General features: G+C 41.0%; 1 protein-coding gene across 8 annotated transcripts in view; it reads right to left on the bottom strand.

Moving 5' to 3' along the window:
* BIN1 (bridging integrator 1) overlaps positions 1–20,102 on the bottom strand; it is a 129,625-nt gene that overhangs the window by 2,856 nt on the left and 106,667 nt on the right. The window contains exons 12-16 of one of the 8 annotated variants that reach the window (XM_044437929.1): positions 15,417–15,545; positions 10,721–10,831; positions 9,457–9,480; positions 5,986–6,105; positions 1,027–1,125 (exon numbers count right to left, since the gene is read on the bottom strand). The exons of 1 other annotated variant lie outside the window; for it this stretch is intronic. In XM_044437929.1, the coding sequence (XP_044293864.1) occupies positions 1,027–1,125; positions 5,986–6,105; positions 9,457–9,480; positions 10,721–10,831; positions 15,417–15,545 (483 nt within the window). Of the gene's footprint in view, positions 1–1,026; positions 1,126–5,985; positions 6,106–9,456; positions 9,481–10,720; positions 10,832–14,216; positions 14,298–15,416; positions 15,546–20,102 lie in introns of all 8 variants that reach the window. 6 more of the 8 variants (XM_044437923.1, XM_044437921.1, XM_044437924.1 and 3 more) reach the window with 6 other exon arrangements.

Raw genomic sequence — 20,102 nt, 5'->3', positions numbered from 1 at the left:
AACAAGAAAGAAACAAGGAATGAAATGGTAGACCCTGCTTGAGATAAGAACCCTGCCCACTGCAAACCTGAATTTGTTCACCAAATAACAACCAGATGTCACTCTTATTGAAAATCACATTTGGTGCCAGCACTTTGTTTTCTTGTTCATTCGTTCCTACCATGGACACTATGACTTATGACCCAGAATAGCCACTGAGGTAAGAAGAATGATTCATGGAAGAATGGGAATTGAAATAGGAATCACAGAAGGCAGCAAACATTAGAGGAAAATCAGGGTGTGCAGAGATGACGGGAACGAACAGCAGGTTCTGCCGCCAAGCTGGGAAGAGGGAGAGGTTTACAGTAATAGGCAGAAAATCTTCTAAATTGTTTTTGCCTTTCCTTGATCTAAAATTAATACTTGTGCTCCTCTTGGATGCCTCAGTTCCCTATGTCATTGGCATCACTCTCATTCACTGCAGCTAATGGCTTAGTATGACTTTGTGGGGACAACAAATTTGTTACCTCTGGTCATATTTCTTAACATGACCAAGTGTGGTAAAAAACGGGGAACTGACCTGGGAAGGAGAAAAAAGCCAGCAGTGGGCTCTGGGCTGTTCCAAAAGGCCTTATCACTTGCCTGGGGGGTGGGGTGGGATTTGTTAGAGTAAGAGGCAGCTGTTGGGCCACACATAAAGAGCCACAATAATTAGCCAGGACTGAAAAGCTCTGTGGAGATAGGTTTCCTAATTCAGATCAACAGCAGCTGCTGCTGTACTATGCTTAGCTGTTTGCATCAAGGTGAACATTTTTCTACAGAAGGCCACCTATGGAAATTGGTATGCTTTGCCCCATAGCCACAGGCAAGCCAATTGGCTGTATCCACACAGGATACATGAGCAGCAGAAGTGAGAACCTTCTAGTTTGGATGGATTCTCATCTGATTGTGCTAATGAAGAACCATTTTGTAATGTCATATGCCAGCAAGAGCCAGGATTAGGGGAGACTGAGACCCCCCTCCCTCTCCCTTGCTTATTGGTCTTACTGAGGCAGATCCTGAGTCAGTTTCGGTTTTAGCTGCTTCAGCTCCAGCTGCTGCTTCTTTGCCAGCCGCCTCAGCACCAGCAGGAGCGGCTTCTGTGGACTGCAACACAAAAGCCAGTTAAACTCCTGGAACCCCAACATGCCTAGGAGATCACATGACTTTTGCAGGGACCTACCATGACCTGCTGCATTTCTAGGGGTTCACTGATTTAAGAGCTCCTGCAGGTGAGTCCCTCCACAATGCAAACAGTTGGGTATCAGGCACTCCCAGTCTGTGCGCACAACTCTACATTGCACCACTTTGATGAAGAATGAGCACCCCTGTGCTAAAAGATGACTTCTGTTATGTCCTGATGGTTTACCTTGTGTGGATCAAAGTCATTAGTTTCAGATGCATTGACTCAATTCCCACAACAGGATAACCCACACTGAAGGCTTGAGTTTGAGTTGAGTAGGTTATTGTTGAGCCAGGGTTGTTCTTGAAACATAGACAGCCATGTTGTTTCAACACAATCATAATGAACCATGGTTTGTTAACCACAAACAATCTGCAGTTCACAACCAAAAAACAACTGAGGATGTTCTTCATAGGTTGCAGTTAACCATGGCTTGTTATCATGGCTGGGCTCAAACAACCCTTGGGTGTGGGTTATCCTGTTGTGTGAACCCAGTTATTGTCATGCATGAAGCTTAAGGGAGGCTTAAATATTCCAGGATGGAAAAACTGGTACCCTCTAAAATGTTCTGCACTACAATTTCCATCTACCCTAATCCAGCAGGACCAACAATCAAGATTTATAAGAGTTGTAATCCAAAATATCGGGAGAAGTTCAGATTGCCTACCTCTGGTTTATGTTAACTTGGGTTCACATGGAAGAGAAACAGAGGTAAGCTTCTTGTAATGCAAATGTTCTAGCCCACTTAAATTTTACATCTCTGTTACAAATTTGCTGGAAGCAAGAATTATTTTAAAACCTCATTATCTGAAACATTTTGCTGGTCCTGTCCTTCGGCACATAAGCCAATAGCATGCTAATGATGCTGTGATGGAAGTTTTTGTTTTCCATGCAGTTACAGGTTCTGTTTCTTGCATTGTTACTTCTGTTTATCACTGAAAACCTACAGTATCTCTTGGTACTGCCTTGTATTGCTTTAAAACTTACATTTTGCTTTGGGTAAAATATGTACAATGTGGCTGACAGAACAACTCATTCTGACAGTACAGGAGAAGGAAACACAGCTATGATGAACTCTGGCCATCTGACAATAAACTTCCGTCCCACAACAATAGTGCAATACCATCTGCCTGAGTGGCTGATACAGAGTTCACTGTTTAACTCAACAACAGCTTACCAAAAGGAAAAAAAGACTGCCAGATATGAAAATGGGGTAAGCTTTGCTGAACAATGATACCATAGATAGATGAATAGAGGTAGCTGCAGATGGTGAAAATGATGAATGAATCAAAAGGCAGAACTCTCTATCCCAACAGAAAGAATCGTTATGCTATCAAAGGCTGCCACCACCTGGCTGTTAGAAAAACGGCTAGGGATAACCTATTCAATGTCCCATCTCTCCATATTTATCCATAGACATTATATAATTCTGGATCATGCTAAGTTTCTGCTAGAGGTTTACAAAAAGAAAGAAGACAAATAAAGTGCTAATGGAGCCTATAGAAGAGGCTCCATTGTGGAATCAGTCTCGGTTGGTTATCAGGCCCACTGCTGAGGCAAGTGTTGTTCTAAAACAGGGACAGAGGAAAGGCAAGTGGCCCATGTGGGAGCTGCAACAACATCTAGAGAGCCACGCATTTCCCCAGTCCCTGCGCCGAGGAAACCCAGGCGGAGATCCAGGTTCCTCTAAGGCAAAGCATTCCAGTTCACTCAAGAACATTAGTGGAATAATGCCTGCTATAATCAGACAGCAACATTCACTCACTGGCATAATCAAAAATAATTCCCCTGCTTATGGTCGTCCATAACTGGTTCCACTGTCTTATTGCTCTGACAATGAGGAAACTTTCCCTGAACCTAACCTGAACCTGGGTTGTCACAACTTGACTTGATTATTCCGTGTCCTACGCTCTGGTATCAGTGAGAAGACCTTGACCTTCCTCTTTGTGACAGCCTTGGAGATATATTATCCCCCCACCTCGTCTTCTCTTCTCAAAACAGAACATACCCAGTTCTTGCAGTCTCTCCTCATAGAGAGTGTTTCCAAACCCCAGGCCCCACTTCACTCAGTTCATTCTAGATGCAAGTTTTGGCCAGTGCAGAATTACTGTCTATCAGTCCATGGTAATGTAAAACTTGTAAAATCTGACCCACTAGCTCAGCCCAGACTGAATATATATATTTGACTGCTATCCCTCCAAGCAAGTGCAGTGGGTGATCTGTGCTGAACTTTACAAGCACATGTTTCCAGGTCCTTTGGTACCTATGGCAATGTGGTGGATCAGCTTATGAAAAACTAACTAGTAAAACCTTAATAGACCACAGGCGCTTCCTCTCTGAAAGATCTCACACATGCTATTTAAAATGCTTTTGGGCTTCTCTTCCACTGTTCATGCTCATTTGTGAAACAGAGTAATACATTTTTCAGTGCAATTATATGCACTGTTGTGACAGAAGGTGGATTTATGACTGATGAAATGTAGTCTTGCCAGTAGTTGCCATTACTGCAGTGATACAAAGGCTTTCATGACACATGGGGGGAATGGACATTTGGGGCAGGAGCAAACCAACATATCAAATGAAATTATATGCTGCAATCTGGAAGACAAAACATGGGTTGAATGCAGGTAAGGCAACAAACCATGGTTTAATTAACCCATGGATCATTACATGTGAATTGGCTCTGTGTATCAACCTTACTTTATTTTGGAAGAATCTTACTTTTGATCATATGCATCTCCTGCACTTAATTCTGCTGTGGATGATATTTTAAATTGTTTTAAGTTTTACTTGTAAGTTGCCTTGGAGGCTCTGCTGGGCTGAAAGTGATGCATAAGTTTACAAAAACATAAATTTTAGCTCTGCCCTTACTTTTTGATAGAAATGCCCTGATAACTGTATCCTGAATAATGTGTAGAGAAGCAGCCCAGCTCTCACATATTACAGATGGCTCACAAGGGTTCATCTGATTCTGAGGAAGGGCAGAGGTGAGCAGATGACTTTGCAAGTTCATGGTTATCTAGTGAGGATTCTCAGGCAGAGCATGAGCACCAGCCTGCCTTGGAAAAGGAGGAAAACATGTCAGAACTGAGCTGGGAGGAGATGGTGGGGGGGAGCAGTTTGTTGACCCAAAGCAAGTGGACCAACTAAGCAGTCAATGGCTCTCCCTCTCTCTGGCCCTCAAGCAGCAGGAGCCACCCAGAAGGTCGAGTCAGAAGCTTTTCTGAAAGGGAGGGAAGAGGGGAAGTTTGAGTTTGTATTTCACTCTTCACATGGGCAGATGCATCTTCCACAACTCAAAGAGAACGCTTACTCTAATTTATACAGTTTTGTTAGCTACTAAACTCTAATAAAAAGACTGTGTTTCTAAAGTTTCCTCTAAGTCTGCTGAAACAGAAAGGAGGAAGAGACCTGCTCAAAACAGCATGGTGTAAAAATAAAACGGATAAAGAAGTAGCTGGCATCTAGGAATGGGTTGGGTTGGGTTTTTTCCCCAAATCTACCTATCTTTACTGAACTGATGTATTAAGAAGCACAGCTCCTTCCCCAATTCCTTCTTCTTTTCCATACCTATATGCAGCTGTGCCATGGCATTTACAAATATAGCCTTCACATTATTCTTACGATGAAAATTTAGCAGAGGCAAACAGTGCTTTAAGAGGAAAGCGTTACTACTGGGCCAACAGAATGAAGCCTCTGCAGGAACAAGTGTAACATTTGCAGCACATTTGTGGGGGGAAACTATATTTTAAAAGAGGTACACATATTCCAGATTTTCTCCAGAGCCAGCAACTGTATGATTCCTTCCATGAAACACACACGCACTACAGAAAGGCTTACAGTAGAAAAATGCATTTTCAGAGTATGACTGCCTAGATGAAACCAAGATGTTCACCAAACCCCCCTGATCTTGCCCCACATGCAGCAGAACATAAGGTGATGCTTATTTTATCTCTGCTATTCCTTTTCCAGCAGCAATACCTCTTTATTACAAATTAGGAATTGCTGATTGGTGCAAAGAGAAGGATCCATCATGTCAGTACTACAAGATTACACTCACTGTAAAAGCAGGGAGTAGAAACAGCAATAATATGCAATCACATTAGTAGGCCTCGAAATTTGGGGGCAAGATGAGTATTCAATGCAGGGATACCCAAAAGGCCTGTTACAGGGTGGACACTGTATCCTCAGTGTTATTGTCCACAGCTGTAATTAGGCTTTTAGTGTTATACCATAACCTGTCAGACAGGAAACCTTCAACTGGAGCACTCCTGTGGTTGCTCTTCTACCTAGTGCCCACTGTGCCTTCATTAAGTCTGGTACACTTTCCCCCTGAAGGAGAGGGAAAGGAAGGCTGGTACCAGGGCTAATGCCCTTTAAGCATTAAGACAAGCACCCAGAGAACCCTCCTCTAAGGTTCTCAGAGCAACCTAAAAGCTGGTGGCACCGCACAATCCATCTTCACAGCAGGCACAAAGCTGCTTACCCATCCCTAAAGCAGTGATACAAGATTATTAGCTGCTCCGGGCCAAGTTATGACTTTAATCACTAGAGCACACCAGTTCTTTCCCCCAAGTAAATGGCATGCGCTGTACCCAGAGAATGGCTAAACTCTAATTCCATCGGAAATTGAGGGTGCAAGTGGACCAAAGGTGATAGATTTGCCCTCTATCATAGCTCAGCATATTCCACAGACCACCAGCTGTGTAAGCCCCGTGCTAGAGCACAGTGGTCAGAACTGGACAAGTTTCAAACACAGGGCAGTTTTGAACACTTTCACTTACTTGGCTGATCTCAGTCTCAGTGGTCTGGTCAGGCCAGTCCACCACGAACGCACTATTGCTAGAATTATCGGCAGGAAACTGATCCACGGGCTGCACGCTGCTAGAGGGAGATTTTTCAGGCTGATGGACAGAATTTGAGGGAGAGAGAGGGGAGAAAAACAGATGGGAGGAGACAGCAGTGGGCATGGGTATGGGAAGATATTAAAATGACAAGAGTGCAATGAAAAGTACAACAGCAGACAAAGACATAATCCCAAGGTAAACAGATCTGGGCAGGTAAGTGGCAAATGCTCGATAGTTCTTGATGGATAAGGAAGGAAAAGGCAGCTTCCTGCAATACCCGCACATCCACAGCCCTCTGGCAAAAGTATATCACTGACTGCCCAGACTGGTTTATCTCAAAATGCACTGTTAGAGTTACAGGGCAAGCTTTTACTGACTTGGGGCAGCTGACCTGCACATTGAACTGCCCTGGTAGACTACTAATGCAAGTATCAGCAAACCCGGTTCTCCAGTAGATCATCTACTGGTTTAGGCTCATCAAACAGTCTGTGGAAACCTCAAATATTCCTTCTACACTGGTCAATCACTTGGTTTCCGGCATCAAAGTTTCCATGACCTGCCTAACCCAAGAAAGCGGCAGCATGTTGTTAGCCTCTTCTCTACTGGGGATGGGAACAGAACCATATTTTAAATTCTGCCCCGGACTTTGACTATCAGAAATTTTGATTTCATAGCAACATTCAGTATCATTTATATTAACAATAAAAGTAGTAGCACAAAAGCAAATAAACTTCTTTTACAGAACTTTCAAGGGGTAATGGCCACTGAAGGCTTTTTTGAGTGGTGGCTTCCAGGCAAAAAAATGTACACATGTACAGAGAGCCATAATATATTTATGTCATTTTACTGTAATCTAATTTTGCAGATTGTTTTTGTTTGAAAAACACTCTTGGCCCTCATCTCCACCATGGTTCAAAATGCTGAGCTATTCACCTCTTCTTTGAGCCAAATACCTGGCTGGAATACAAGAATACAAAAGGGTTTAGTAATCTGCATCTACATCAGATACATGACTCCAAATAAAATCTGATTTGAATCCTGATAGTATATACCAAATAACTGTTTCCCATCCCCACCAAGAACTGCATCAAACAAGCCATCTCCCCAGAGGAAGATAGCAATGGAAATCCATACACAAATATGAATTTCTGATTCTTCAGTGGATGCAAATACTCATTTAAGTGTGTGATATCTGACTATATTTAATGAAGGAAAATTCTTCTTAACTAAGAATAGGATATTGCCTGGAAATACTTAAAGGCCCTATTTAAAGTCAAGCAAACTTCAGAGAGCAATAACATCAGCACTAGCTTTACATCCTTTCATAGAGAAGCACTGTATTTCAAACATCTGTCTTTTCAATCTAAAATTAATGAATCATTTAGCTAATACTGCTTGTACTTCTAATATAGTCATTTAAAAGGCTATTAGTCTGACATCAAAAGTGTGATCCTTTCAAAATTACACAAAGACTTACATAAGCAAATGAAGCAGAACATTATAAAAAAAGACCAGATCACAGCAGAAGTTTTCATTAGACAGAAACCTCCAATCTCGGAGTCTTCCAAATATCCAAGATATCTGTCCAGCTGCTGTGATTTTTGCTTCTCTGTTCTCCTCCTTATATTCTTTTTCCTCCAAATGGGCCCTTTCAAGAGTGGCTATGTATAAATCTTGTGGTTATGCAAGAGAAGCAGCAAGTTATTGTGGCTACAAGCACTGTCACAAGGCACTGCAAGGCTAGCTGTCACCCGCTTTGCCATTTTCACACAGAGAAGCCAAGCCACAATCACCTGGTGCTATTATTTTGAAGTAAGATTCACTTCCTTTTTCATAGTTCTTAATTGTAATGGCCAATTTTAGGGACAGCATGTTGGAGCAGCAGAGCCTTAAACAGGACTTAACAGGTGCTTCAGCGAGGCCTGCAAGCTTTACTTCTTGGTTAACATGTTAGTTGCTATCACTTATTATAGTCAGGAAGGAAAATGTTAACTGGTGAAACTGTTAAAGGCATATACATGTTTCTAAGGCTGTTTTGCAAGTCTGCATTTTTGACATCAAAATACATTTATGAGAGATGCTCTTTCCTTCCAACAGAAAACACTATAAATAAATAACTTGTAAGTCATCCTGAACTTTCTTCAGAACCGCAATAAGGCATCTGCATTGAGGCTTTTGATAATTTGCACATGTTTTTCATTTAATAAATGAAAGATAATCTCGCCTTCTAACAGGGAAATAGGCTGCAATTCATTAAAGCTTATGCCATAACAAATCTGTTAATATCTTAGGTCTCATAAGATTCTTTGTTATATGTTATATTGACTTTCTTCAGTATCTCAAGTGATATCTAAATTAACTTTTTGTAGTTTACCAAATAATCAATGGGCAGTTCTAGTTTCAATGCAGTTAAATTCTGGTACACCATAATACATTTTAGGCTGAGAAAACTTTCCAAGAAATTCTGACTTGGAGAGATATTCATAAATATTTTGACCTAAAATTAATGGCTAGAAATCCAGTGCCATTCCATACTTTGTGGAGACACAAACAGAACAATCTGTTTACTACACTAAACCTTTAAAGAACTGAAGAAGGAAGAAGAGGAATGTTAGCAGAGAAAAAAGCAGAACAAAGAGAACAAGCAAAGGCACATTCAGCATTTCAGACAAGTCCATTGCGATGGAGGAATATTGGGAAAATCAGACTGGGTTAGTTCTTTTGAACAGCCAGTTGCACCTTAAAGGTATCAAAGAAATGAGTAGCTCAGGTGCATACCTTTAAAACATATTAAGTTTTAAGACACAGAAGACATAGAATTAATAAAAGCAACAAAGAAAATAGAAAAATGATGAACAAAACTTGTTTACTAGCTGTCAACAGAGAGCAAGTAAAACCATACATGGCAACTTTATTTGTGAACTGATTAATCCCAGCTGATTATTTTGGAGCATAACATAAAGGAAGCAAGGTTCATTTCTCCATTTCTTTCTTAGTGATGTGTTGAACTAAAGTGAGCATAGCAGTAGATGCTCCTTTTGTATAGGATGAGGATTGGTTTGGTGGCAGTTGAAATGTATGCATGGTACAAGATCAACAATAGTGACATTTAGTCTTTGAAAGGGAGAAAACAACAGTAAGGTCAACAAAGATTACAGCAGCAAGAGTTACGCTTCAATAAAGGTCATCAATAGTACATGAATATTGAAGCACTGGGAATTGACCCTTCCACTCAGGGAAAAGGCAAAAAAAGCATAGCTGCAACATACTAAGTTACATCCATGTACAGAAGAAGATGAGGACAGAAGGTCAAGACAATATTTGCATAGCGACCAGGAAGACAGTGATCACATACACCAAGCACTACATGAAGTACTGTGCTAAAAGCTGTATTAAGAGATTTCTTACCTCCCATAAATCCCAAGGCAAAGACTAAGCATAGCAAAGAGCAATGGAAATAAAAAACACATTGAGACTTCATTATTTCAGCCAAAATAGAAAATGCACAGATATAAAGCATCCACATACCACCCTGGGATCTCCAACCTAATTTAAAGGCAGGCACCTAGAATTATATTACATGATGCACATACCGCCTATTATTTTGGATTGTCCATTTTATTCTCCATGTTCTTTAGCTTATCTAGCAGCTAATTAATAAACCCAGTGCACACAGTACAAAAGCCACAATTATATAAAATTGGAGTGTGCTGTGAATAAGACACAGCATGCTAGTATACACTGTCCAATCACTCCTGCTTCAAACAGGAGTGGCTAGGCAGCCCAGGAACACTTTGTCCCTGGGTTGTTTAGCATTCCATCTCATTTGTCTCTTCTATGACAAACCAGGGAAGCTATTTTAGAACAACCATGCACATTCTGGTTGTATGGACTGGTGTGGTACGTTGACTGAGATTTTGACCTCTCTGGGTTCTGTCATACTCCCTAAGTGGCTCTAGGCAAGCTACTGGGTTGAAACACAATACTCGAGAGTTAAATATGTATTGAGTGTGGGCTGTCATTGAACCATGGGTTATCATGTTGCCTGAACCCAGCCAAAATAACAAACCATAGTGAACAATCCATAGTTCAAGACCCCAGAACAAACCATAGGTTCTCTCCATAGGCTGTTCGTGGTTAACAGGCCATGACTTGTTAGACCGGCTTGGTCCAGACAACACAATAACATATGTTGCAACAGCAACCCACAGTTCAATAACCCATACTTAACCCTTGAATATGGGTTACTGTGTTGTCTCAGCCCGGTCATTGTTTCTCAGACTCAGCCCCCTGATCTGCAGGGGGATAGTAAGATAGTAAGATTAACTATAATAAGATTAACTATTACAGGGATAGTAAGAGTAACTATAGTAAGATTAACTGGCCTGCATAACTATTCTAAGAATTGCTAAAATACTGTATGTGAAGAACCTAAACACTAATGTATTTGAAGACTCTTTATGTAAAAATTAAGTAACATATGTGAAGAGTATTTATGTAAAATTACATATTGTTATTGAGTGTGCACATCAACATATTTCCCTAGGTACATTTTTAAATACCTCCCAGGCTATCTTTGTCACTATGAACACTTTCTGCTCCCCACTGGAGCTCATCAGGTCTGTATTATAAAACATTTCATGGAGTCAAGGAATGGCAATGGTAAACCAACCTGGGCCACAGGTGTGGGAGACTTCCCTACAGGGTTGCTATCTGGCTTAATGGGATCAAAGTCCAGATCCAGCAGGCTTGCTCCCTCCTGGAATGGCCCAGGAGCATCAAACTTGGCAGCATTAAGGAAGAAAAGCAGTATTGCATGTTAGTTGGGTAGAGGAGGCAGGCAGCATGCGGATGGTGTTATCCAGGAGCTGAAGGTGCAAAAGATATGATAAACTGCATGGCACAAACGACAAATGCTCATGTATGCCCACTGACCACAGTACTGAAAACCGAGTGTCATCATTCCACGTATCTTGAGCAGTATTCATGATGGCATCCCTTGTCTCTAGCATGCCGCAGGCCCAAGCAGTATAGTCAGAGATTCTCTACAGGTTTTCATCACCTTTGCACACAGGGACCTTAAATGTGCTTCAGAACTCACTGTCTCAAGTCCTTTCCAAATTCTTCAACCTGAATTTTTTTGTACAGTTGTGGCATCTATTCCACTGTTCTAGACACCTTGAATATGAAAGAGGAAAGGTCTATGTAATGTGGACATTTGCTTCAATGGAAGCCTCACAGCAAATCTACACCATCTTTGTCAGAAACACAGAAGGCTCTTCCCTACTTATAATTCCCAATCTATTTCTTTGTTTAGTCTGCCCATACTCTAACTCTTTCCAAGATGTTACTTGCAATAGTAATAAATCATGCTGGTTTGATTATATAGGTTTAAAGCATATACTATATTGCATCCAATCAAGAGCAACATCAAGTTTCCTATTTATTCTTACCAAGAGAGGTTAATTGAACAGCACATCCATACACATTGTCTTTGCAGCCACAATCCTAGAATCATTCCAGAGTGTCATTCAAGACTGAATAACATCCTTAGTCCTGCAGGGTGATTTTCAAGCTTGCCTCTTTTCCCAGATTGCTGTTTTGCACATAATTTGTGTCCAAAGATTTCCTAGTGTTCTAGGATTTAAGTAATTTCCTTAGCCTTAAAAATATATAACTGTTCTAGTCCTCTTCTGATCATACTGGTCCTGAGCCAAACAGGGCATAATACTAGCATATCTGGTGAAAATATAAATATACCAAATGATGGATACTAAAATGCAGGTGTTTCCAATCTTTACACTTTTGATAAGTACATATATATTTTCACCTACACACACCTTATTTTAAGAGAGAATCATCTAGCTCATTACTTTCCATACAACTGTAGTTTCTTATCTACAGCACTTTGCATTTTAGCTTTTACTTTCCTTAGTCTTTCACTATTTCCACTGAGAACAACCATGCGGCTCTCTGACTTACCATTTCCTCAACTCAAAGAAATGAAGCTGTAAAGGCTAAGAATTAATCATGATTTTCCACCTAAAATTTTTTAGGTACCTACCCCCTGAAGTAAGAGCTTCTAGGTATGCATTTTCTGTGCTTGACTTGAAAAAAAAAAATCTGAGCTCAGAAAAGAGTATAGCCATGCTGGGAACCTTACCTGTACCTGTGTGAGGTGTCCAAGAGTTCTCCTTCATGTTAGTTTTCCCTTCCCTTCCTCCCAAATAATTAGCCCGAAACCAAATAGAAATGTTCACAAGGAGTGCATGAAAGCCAACAGGCATAATCGTTCAAGGCGGTTCAAGTGATTTTTGTTCTAGTCGTGTTGAAAACCCAGGCTCCTTCAGAATAATGCTCTCCGGTTATCCCGTGTTCTGAACATGCTCCACGCTGATTGCTCTATTTACACATGTTTTTCCCCCAGAGAAATGTACAATACAAAACAGAGTGTAAGAGTTGTTGAAGCATGCTACAAGGAAAGGATAGGTATGGACAAGGAGAGAAGGCTGCTCAGTGGCCCACGGCTTTGTCAAATATCAAAGCATACAGGGGAGATATAGCTAGAATTCCTGCACTGAGAGTAGTTTCTTGGTTCATGCTCAAAAAGACCCTTCAGTGTGCAATTTCTTTCACTTTGGGTCTATGCTTCCCTATTATTATTACTATTCATTGCATTTCTATCCTGCCTTTTTCCTCTTCTGAAAATAATAATCCTGTGAAGTAGGCTGGACTGAAAAGGAGTGATTGGCCCAAAGTCACCAGTGAGTTTCACACCTGAGTGAAAACTAGAACCCAGATCTCCCAGGGCTCCAATCCTGCACTCTAAACACTGGCTCTCTACAAATAATTATTCCTTCCTCCTCTCTAGTTCCCTGCAGTAATCCCTGTTACCCTCCAGTGCTCTTATCTAGGGCTGTAATGGAAAAATATTTTAAAATGTGCACATTTTCATTCTCAGTCATAACATCTGCCTATTGCCTGTCACTAAGGGCTAAACTAGACATGTAATGGAAGATATTTGATTAGAATCTTCCACTGTGGATTTTTTCTTTAAAGAAATGCTCGGCTTCACACAGCTGCAGCTGCTTGGAAGACAGGAGGACTGTTGTCCTGGGAAAGTATGTTTAACTCTTTCCTCCCATGTGTTTTCTTCAGTGTAAATAATTACTCCCTGAAGCTAGTAGCTCTGCAAAAGTTAAGCTAATAACAGCTTGGGGGGGGGGGGGGGCCAGGGAATTTGCATCAGGAAGCAGTTAAGAGAAGGAAAGTTAAACATCTTCCTTGAAGAGCACCAGTTCTCCAATGTTTTAATCTACCACCTGGGTTACTAATCAACCTAATGCCCTCACAGCTGTATTAGACTACAACTCCCAGAATTCCCTGGCCAGCATGGAATTCTAGGTGTTCTAATCCAACATATCAGGAGGGCACCAGGTTGAGGAAGCCTGGTATAAAGTCTAGTTTTCGCTGAGATGACATACTTGCAACCCAGCTGTGCCATTTTTGAGCATGAAGATTCTGAGACTAAAGATTTATTGAGACTTCTGGTGTGGGCTCACATGATTGAATGCACCTCCATGCTCATCCCCCAAAATAGATTCCCTTCACATTAAAATAAAACAAAACAGATGTCAAGAGAAGGATTCAAGCCTATCCTACCTCTGATGTGATTTCCTATCAAGGTCTAAGTCAGGTCAGAAGATGTTGCGCCCCACACTCAGTCACGGTATCTAATACCTAAAGCCAGCCAAGTTATTCTACATATCAACAGAAGCAAAAGATGCCTCTTCTCTGACAATAAGAAATACTGTAATGATAACCAACTAGCTCTTTTCCCTTCATGGTACCTAAAATCAGCTGCCTGAGGGAGATCCTGCTTTCTGTGTGGAAAGTGTTCAATTCCATTTTAATCAGAAGAGTACTCAATCACAGAGGGCCCCATGGGGAATCTGAAATGACCGTGTCCAGACATTTGGTACCATCACAGTAAGAACTAGACCTAAGGCACAGATTTTAAGAAATCAAAAGTCTAAAACAGGCTCCAGGGTCTGCCCTATCCTCAGTAGGGAATCCTAGTCCATAAAGGCCTGTTAGCCTCATGGGCATTCTCCAGGTAAATGTGTGAGGTGAACCCACAAGCCTTGTAACCTGTAGCCTACACTTGCCTTTTCTCCCAATTCCAGGCCCCTCACGCAACGTTTCAGTCGTCGAACAGGAGGAAGAGGTAAAAGCCGCAGGCCACCGCGCTGAGGTAGGGAAGGAAGAGCGGAGTCAGGAAACAGACCTGCTAGAGGTGTCATACAATGTTTGTTATGAATCATGATTTTTAAAAATATATCTTAATCATGGTGGTGATGGTGGTGATTATGATGATAATGATAATGTAGCCAGAAAACTGGTCAGGTTATCTTTTCTTCTCCCTTCACAGGCACTAGAATTATGACATCCCTGGGAAGGATTGGTACTGTACTTTTCATGCACTTGCCTAGTAATTCCTTCAGACACAATAGAACATTTTTGTTGGCAAACAGTTTGTTAAGCTTAAATTGTTTGCTTGAGAGCCTGTAGCTCTTGACTTTAAACCAATTCAGTGCAGGTCTCAGAGAACTACCTGTCTGAAGGTAGTTTGCAAAATATCTAAAGGGAGTGACACAAACCCCATTAATTTTGCATAATTCATACCAATAAGAACAACTTAGCCCTTTTTGATCCTGGAGGGAAGGATTGCAGTTTCATAACAGCAGATGCTGCTAAAACTTCACATTACCTTGAATGCCTCTAAAAATGAACATCCTCAGTGCATATATTTCACAATCTCACATGACCACAGCCATATAGAGGAAGTAACATATAATCTAGGGAGCCTGTGCTGGTCCCTAGTTACAATCACAACTGATACACTTCTCTCCTCACTTTTAGAAGGAAAAAAAATCACTACACAAAATCTTCAGAGAATGAGATACTGAGGCTTCTTCCATGTGGCTATGGTGCCTGATGTGATGGATTTTAAAATGTAAAAACTGGGACATGATGTTTTGTAAGCAAGAAGTCTTACCTCCCCACCAATGCCTTAGCTGGAGAGAAATGGCTTGGGTCTCCTTAGCTGCCCCGATGAAAGATGTAAGGCAGGATGGTGGGGGCTTTCCATACAACCTGCTTCCATCTTCACTCTAATGAAACAGATTCCAGTCCAAAAGTAGGGGCTTAAAACCCTCTGCCCCCTTTGCCAATCAAAATCCAGCTGTTTTCCCCTTATACTCAATGCATGACTGAACAGTTTTCATGGCCTGACACCTCTAATAAGGATAGGGAAATAAGCGGATGGGGAGAAGGAAAGACAGGGTTGGGGAGAAGGAGAAGCTAACCTGTGAGGGGGTTGTCACACTGATTTCTGGGACAAAATTGTCATCAAACAGGTTGATGATGTTCTCCTGCTTCATCTCCTTGGACGGAGTGAGTTTTGGAGGTGGCGGCACAGGAGGGCCTTTTCTCAACTGCATGCAAGCGGACACATGGCGATGGCACAAACAGCAACACCCAAAAAACCAGAGACAGGAACCAGTTAGCAAAAACAGAAAACAAAACAAATGCGCTAAAAACCCACATGTAGAGGGAAGTCAAAACAAGCACACATCGGGGGGAGGAGGGAGAAACGATCACACACTTCCAAAAGAAGGCTTCGCATCATTAGTTACACTTCAGTCATGGGCAGGTCTCTCTTCTGCAGAGGAGAAGCGTAACACAATTAATATGCATAAGATGAGTCATGCATACATAATTAGAGTCTATGCAACCTTCTGGAGTATCAGGATGGGAATTCACATATTACATTAAAAAGTGCTGAGGAGCAAGGGAAGGCAGCAGCACTACTCTTGCCAGCAACACTTATCTGCATATAGAGAAACAAGATACCCAAGCCAGCTAGAACGACTCCTTAAAAAGGCATGTTCCCAACAATACAGAATCCAATATTTATGAGTGACACTCGGTCAGCACCAGTACTCCCAATGAAATTTCTGCAGCCTAAAAAGGATTGGGATTTAAACCAAGAGAAATTGAGTCCAACTCTTTTTGGAGTCTCTGCATTTCTGTGTGACACCCCAGATGTAACGGGTAAAATCGTTCTGGCTGGGAATCTGTATTCTCCTACTGTACATTACAGCAAGGATTTCTTTTTCTCTTCAAGTGAGACACATCAAGATCATACCAAATGAATCAACGACATCTAAACTTTCTTCAGATCCATCTCCCTTCTCAGACCTTCTCTCAGTCTTATGGTTCCAACTAAATATGCTACAACATTCCAAGTAGGTCTAATTTCCAAGTAGAATATCAGAACAAAAGCTTGATTTTCAAAGGTATTTCACTACATGTCCGGCCAAAAACTGTTTCCCTGTCCAAATATCATAGAAAATCTTCCTAGCACTTTGCCTTGCTTGGAAAAACAGATCTTCTTAGATAGTAACATCTTCTTATACAATTAACAACAATCTAAATAATGCAGTAGGAATCTTCAACGGTACAACAGTCAGGGTAGCCTTGCAGTTCAGTGGAAGTGCCAACAAACAAACAAAACAAAACAAAACATTTGCATAAACCACATGTTCTCTTTTTTGGAGTTCTTTGTAATATCCTGATATCCTGTCACTTGTGACATAACTGCTAAATTCAAAGAGCTACATTTAATACACAAGACAGTGCCACAATTGTGTAAGTTGATCAACCTGCTGACAAAAAAGCTTCATATTTCCTAGGGCAGGAATGGGCAGAAGATAGACTGGAACTGACTGGGTAATTTGCAGTAGAATGGTGCGAGTTTATTGTTTTGTTAACACTAGCAATGATAAACACAATTTTAAAAATGTAAATCTAAATTAGAAGTGAAGCAAGCTTGAGGAGAGAGCAGGAGCTCAGTTCTGGTGATGAAAACAAATGTCTAGAATGAGCCATACTCTCACAGGAATTCTGCTTCTTAATTCCAATGCCCTTGTTTCAGATTTTGCCCTGGTTGGTAGACCTCAGGGTTCTAATATAAAACAAAGTCTGTGTTCATCCTGTTTTTGCACAGTCTTCCTAAACTCATTATCTGAAACAGGCAACCTAACTAAGCCTTTTTGCTTACACTAGTGGAAGAACTTCAGAATGCCCTGTGCTCAGCTCTCTTGGGGAAAGATTGTTCCTAGGAGTCAATGCACGATAGCAGAAGGCCTTCATTGCAACCCACTCATACTTTTCAACTCTAAGAATTACCATTTTGCCTTCCCACTACCTGATTAGCATTTCATTTACACCTATATCTATTGAAGATTATAAATCACATGGGAAAAATACACTCCCAGCAGGACAATCTTCTAGCCTAAATTTGGCAATGTGTCACTGTTTTAGAGAAGAAACATTTAAAATAAGACCAGTAGGCTATCCTATGCATATTTAGACAGGAAAAATCCTATAACTGAAGAATGCTGAGAGAGTTGTAATTTCCTCTTCAAATGCTGTTGCATTCAGAAGTCTTTAAAAAAGAAGCACTTCTTTTTCTCTCTCATTATATCAAGTGAACCCACACCTGAGCTCCACCAAAGTAACCTGCAGCATTTTGGCATGTAGATGATTTATTCTTAATCATCTGTTCTCATTGTCATAGGCAAGTTATCTAGCATTCAAATGCAGCTGCCAGAGCTAGCATTTCCTTAGTGTTCAAGACACTTCTCCATCAATGCAGTCTAATCTAATGCTCATACTGCAACATATCATATATTTATTTCTCTGGTGTTTGGTATTGCTGTGTTTTTTTCCCTTGTAATTTATTTAATGTTATAGGTCATTTTCTCATCAAATGGGTACATAATGTACTACCATATTTCATGCAAAAATCTCAGGAGAGATTAATTTCTCTTCACTTTTTCCCCTTTTTTTCTTTCATGGATCCTTTATAATTGAGCAAAAACAAACTAACTAAAATATAACTTTTAAGGTCATTTTTAGCTCCAAAAAGATTCATAAAAGTTTGGCAGGAATATGACAATGTTTTTTTAAAAAAACATTTATTTTGTAATTGATGCACAACAGGAAATTGTCTGATTTTTTTAAAATATTGCATGTTCTTTGCACCGGAAGAAGAGGGTAAGAACAACCAGTCATTTAGCTGAGGAGGGCTTGCCTGAACACAAGTCATCAATATTGCCAAATCATCTTTCCCAAGCTTGTGCTAACATCTCTCGGATTTTATTTCTTCTTCAGCACACCCAGCTTAGTAGTTTGTCTGCAGTGCAGAACTCTGCTAGGAAGTTGTGGTCTAACCGCTAGAAAGACTCCTAAGTGAGTAATAGATTTCCTGCTTTGCAGATGCTATGGACGTTGCCTGCTTATGTTCCATACGATGTTCTTGGGAGAAGCATGCATCTTTCCTTTTGCTGATTTAAAATTCTAGGGCTTTAATGCACATTGAAACTGCCTCTGCTGTGCTACCATCATGTAACAAGCAGAACCTAATGAATGGCATGACTAAGGTTTATTACAGCGGGTAGGTTAGCGAGGCATTGAGAGAGAAGCACCAGATGATGGCAGTGTTCACCATGTATATTTTCTGTTCACGCATTGCCATGGCCAGTCGTCTTTTGTTTTTTGTTTTTTTAAACCTGAGAGAGGTGGTAATATTTTCAGACAGTTCAAGGCAGTAGGACAGCAGCCTTGCTGCCCAAAGTGTGCAGACTCATCTCTCTATTATTTCTGTTCATAGGCTTTGCAAGTCGGGAGGTGTGGGGGGCATGTTAGTGATTCAAAAACCTGCTTGAACCAAGGCAAAGATTGGGAAAACCGTAACAAAGTGCACACACTGTTCCCATAGGTCCTTTGATTCTCTTCAAAAGAATGGTCTGCAACCATTCATATTTATACTATGACATATGAAAACCTAAACAGGGCCTGGATACCCAAAAGAGCATCTCCTTCCATGCACACCTGAGCCCTAAGATCCTCCTCTAAGGTCCTTCTTCAGGAGCCCTCTTTGAAGGAGGCCAGAAGAGTGGCTACTGGAGAAGGGCCTTTTCTGTGGTAGCACCCCAGCTGCAGAACCTGCTTTCCAGAGAGGGGTGCCTGGAACTCACACTTGGTTCATTTTGGTGCCAGGTCAAATCCTTTTTATTTACCTGATATTTTAAGGTTTAATGTTATGATAGGATTTTACTATATGTTTTATATGCTATTTAATTTGTGCGGCTCTTTATTGTAATTGCCATCTTGAGACCCTTGGTATAGATGGGATACAAATGTTTCAATAAATAAAATAAATAAATATTTCCCAGTGTACAAGTGACAGAAGAAGCCTCTTCAACACTTAAGTAGCACTACTTAAGGCTACCTTTCCCAACCTGGTGTATTCCAGATGTTCTCAACTACAACTCCATAATCCTAACCATTAGCCATGTTGGCTGGGGCCAATGAGAGCTGTAGTCCAAAATACGTGGTGAGCACTAGGTTAGAGAAAGGGAAGGGGAGCCAAGGCTCATATAAGCCACTGTTTTCCTCTTATTCATTAATATCTTGCATATATTGTGGTGGTACAGTGGTTAGTACCGCAGTTAGAATTGACTGGCTATTTTAGCCAGACGGTTGAGATTGGCTGTCAGTGAGCCTAACGCTGGGTACTACCCAAAAAGCCAGCTGCCTGGAGTACCACAAAGAAGAGGCACTTTCTGTGATATGGTGTGTGAGAGGCAGTGGAGCTGTGTTATCTGTACTACTCCTGATCCTATTAGGCTGTCTAAATTAGCAACAATTAGCATGTGAGCTGTGGGTTACCACTGCTCCAATTCCTTTCCCCAAAGATACTATTGTCTTAATCCAGCCCGGTCCATGCAAGGCAGCCGACTTCTACTGGCATGCTTAGCTGGATGGGGAAAACACAAAGAAATGAGTGCTACAGGGGAGGTTTATCACGGTGCATGGAATAACCCTTTTAAAAAGAGCAAACAACCCACCTGTCAACTGTTTAGAATGATCTCTATCTCAAAACATCCAAAAGCACCCTTCTTGGAGAAGCTGTTTAAAGTTCC

Source organism: Varanus komodoensis, unplaced genomic scaffold, assembly GCF_004798865.1.
Source record: "Varanus komodoensis strain SLA01 unplaced genomic scaffold, ASM479886v1 scaffold32, whole genome shotgun sequence".
Classification (NCBI taxonomy): Eukaryota; Metazoa; Chordata; class Lepidosauria; order Squamata; family Varanidae; genus Varanus; species Varanus komodoensis.
Note: the sequence above shows the minus strand (reverse complement) of the source record. Positions and strands in the feature narration are given on the sequence as shown.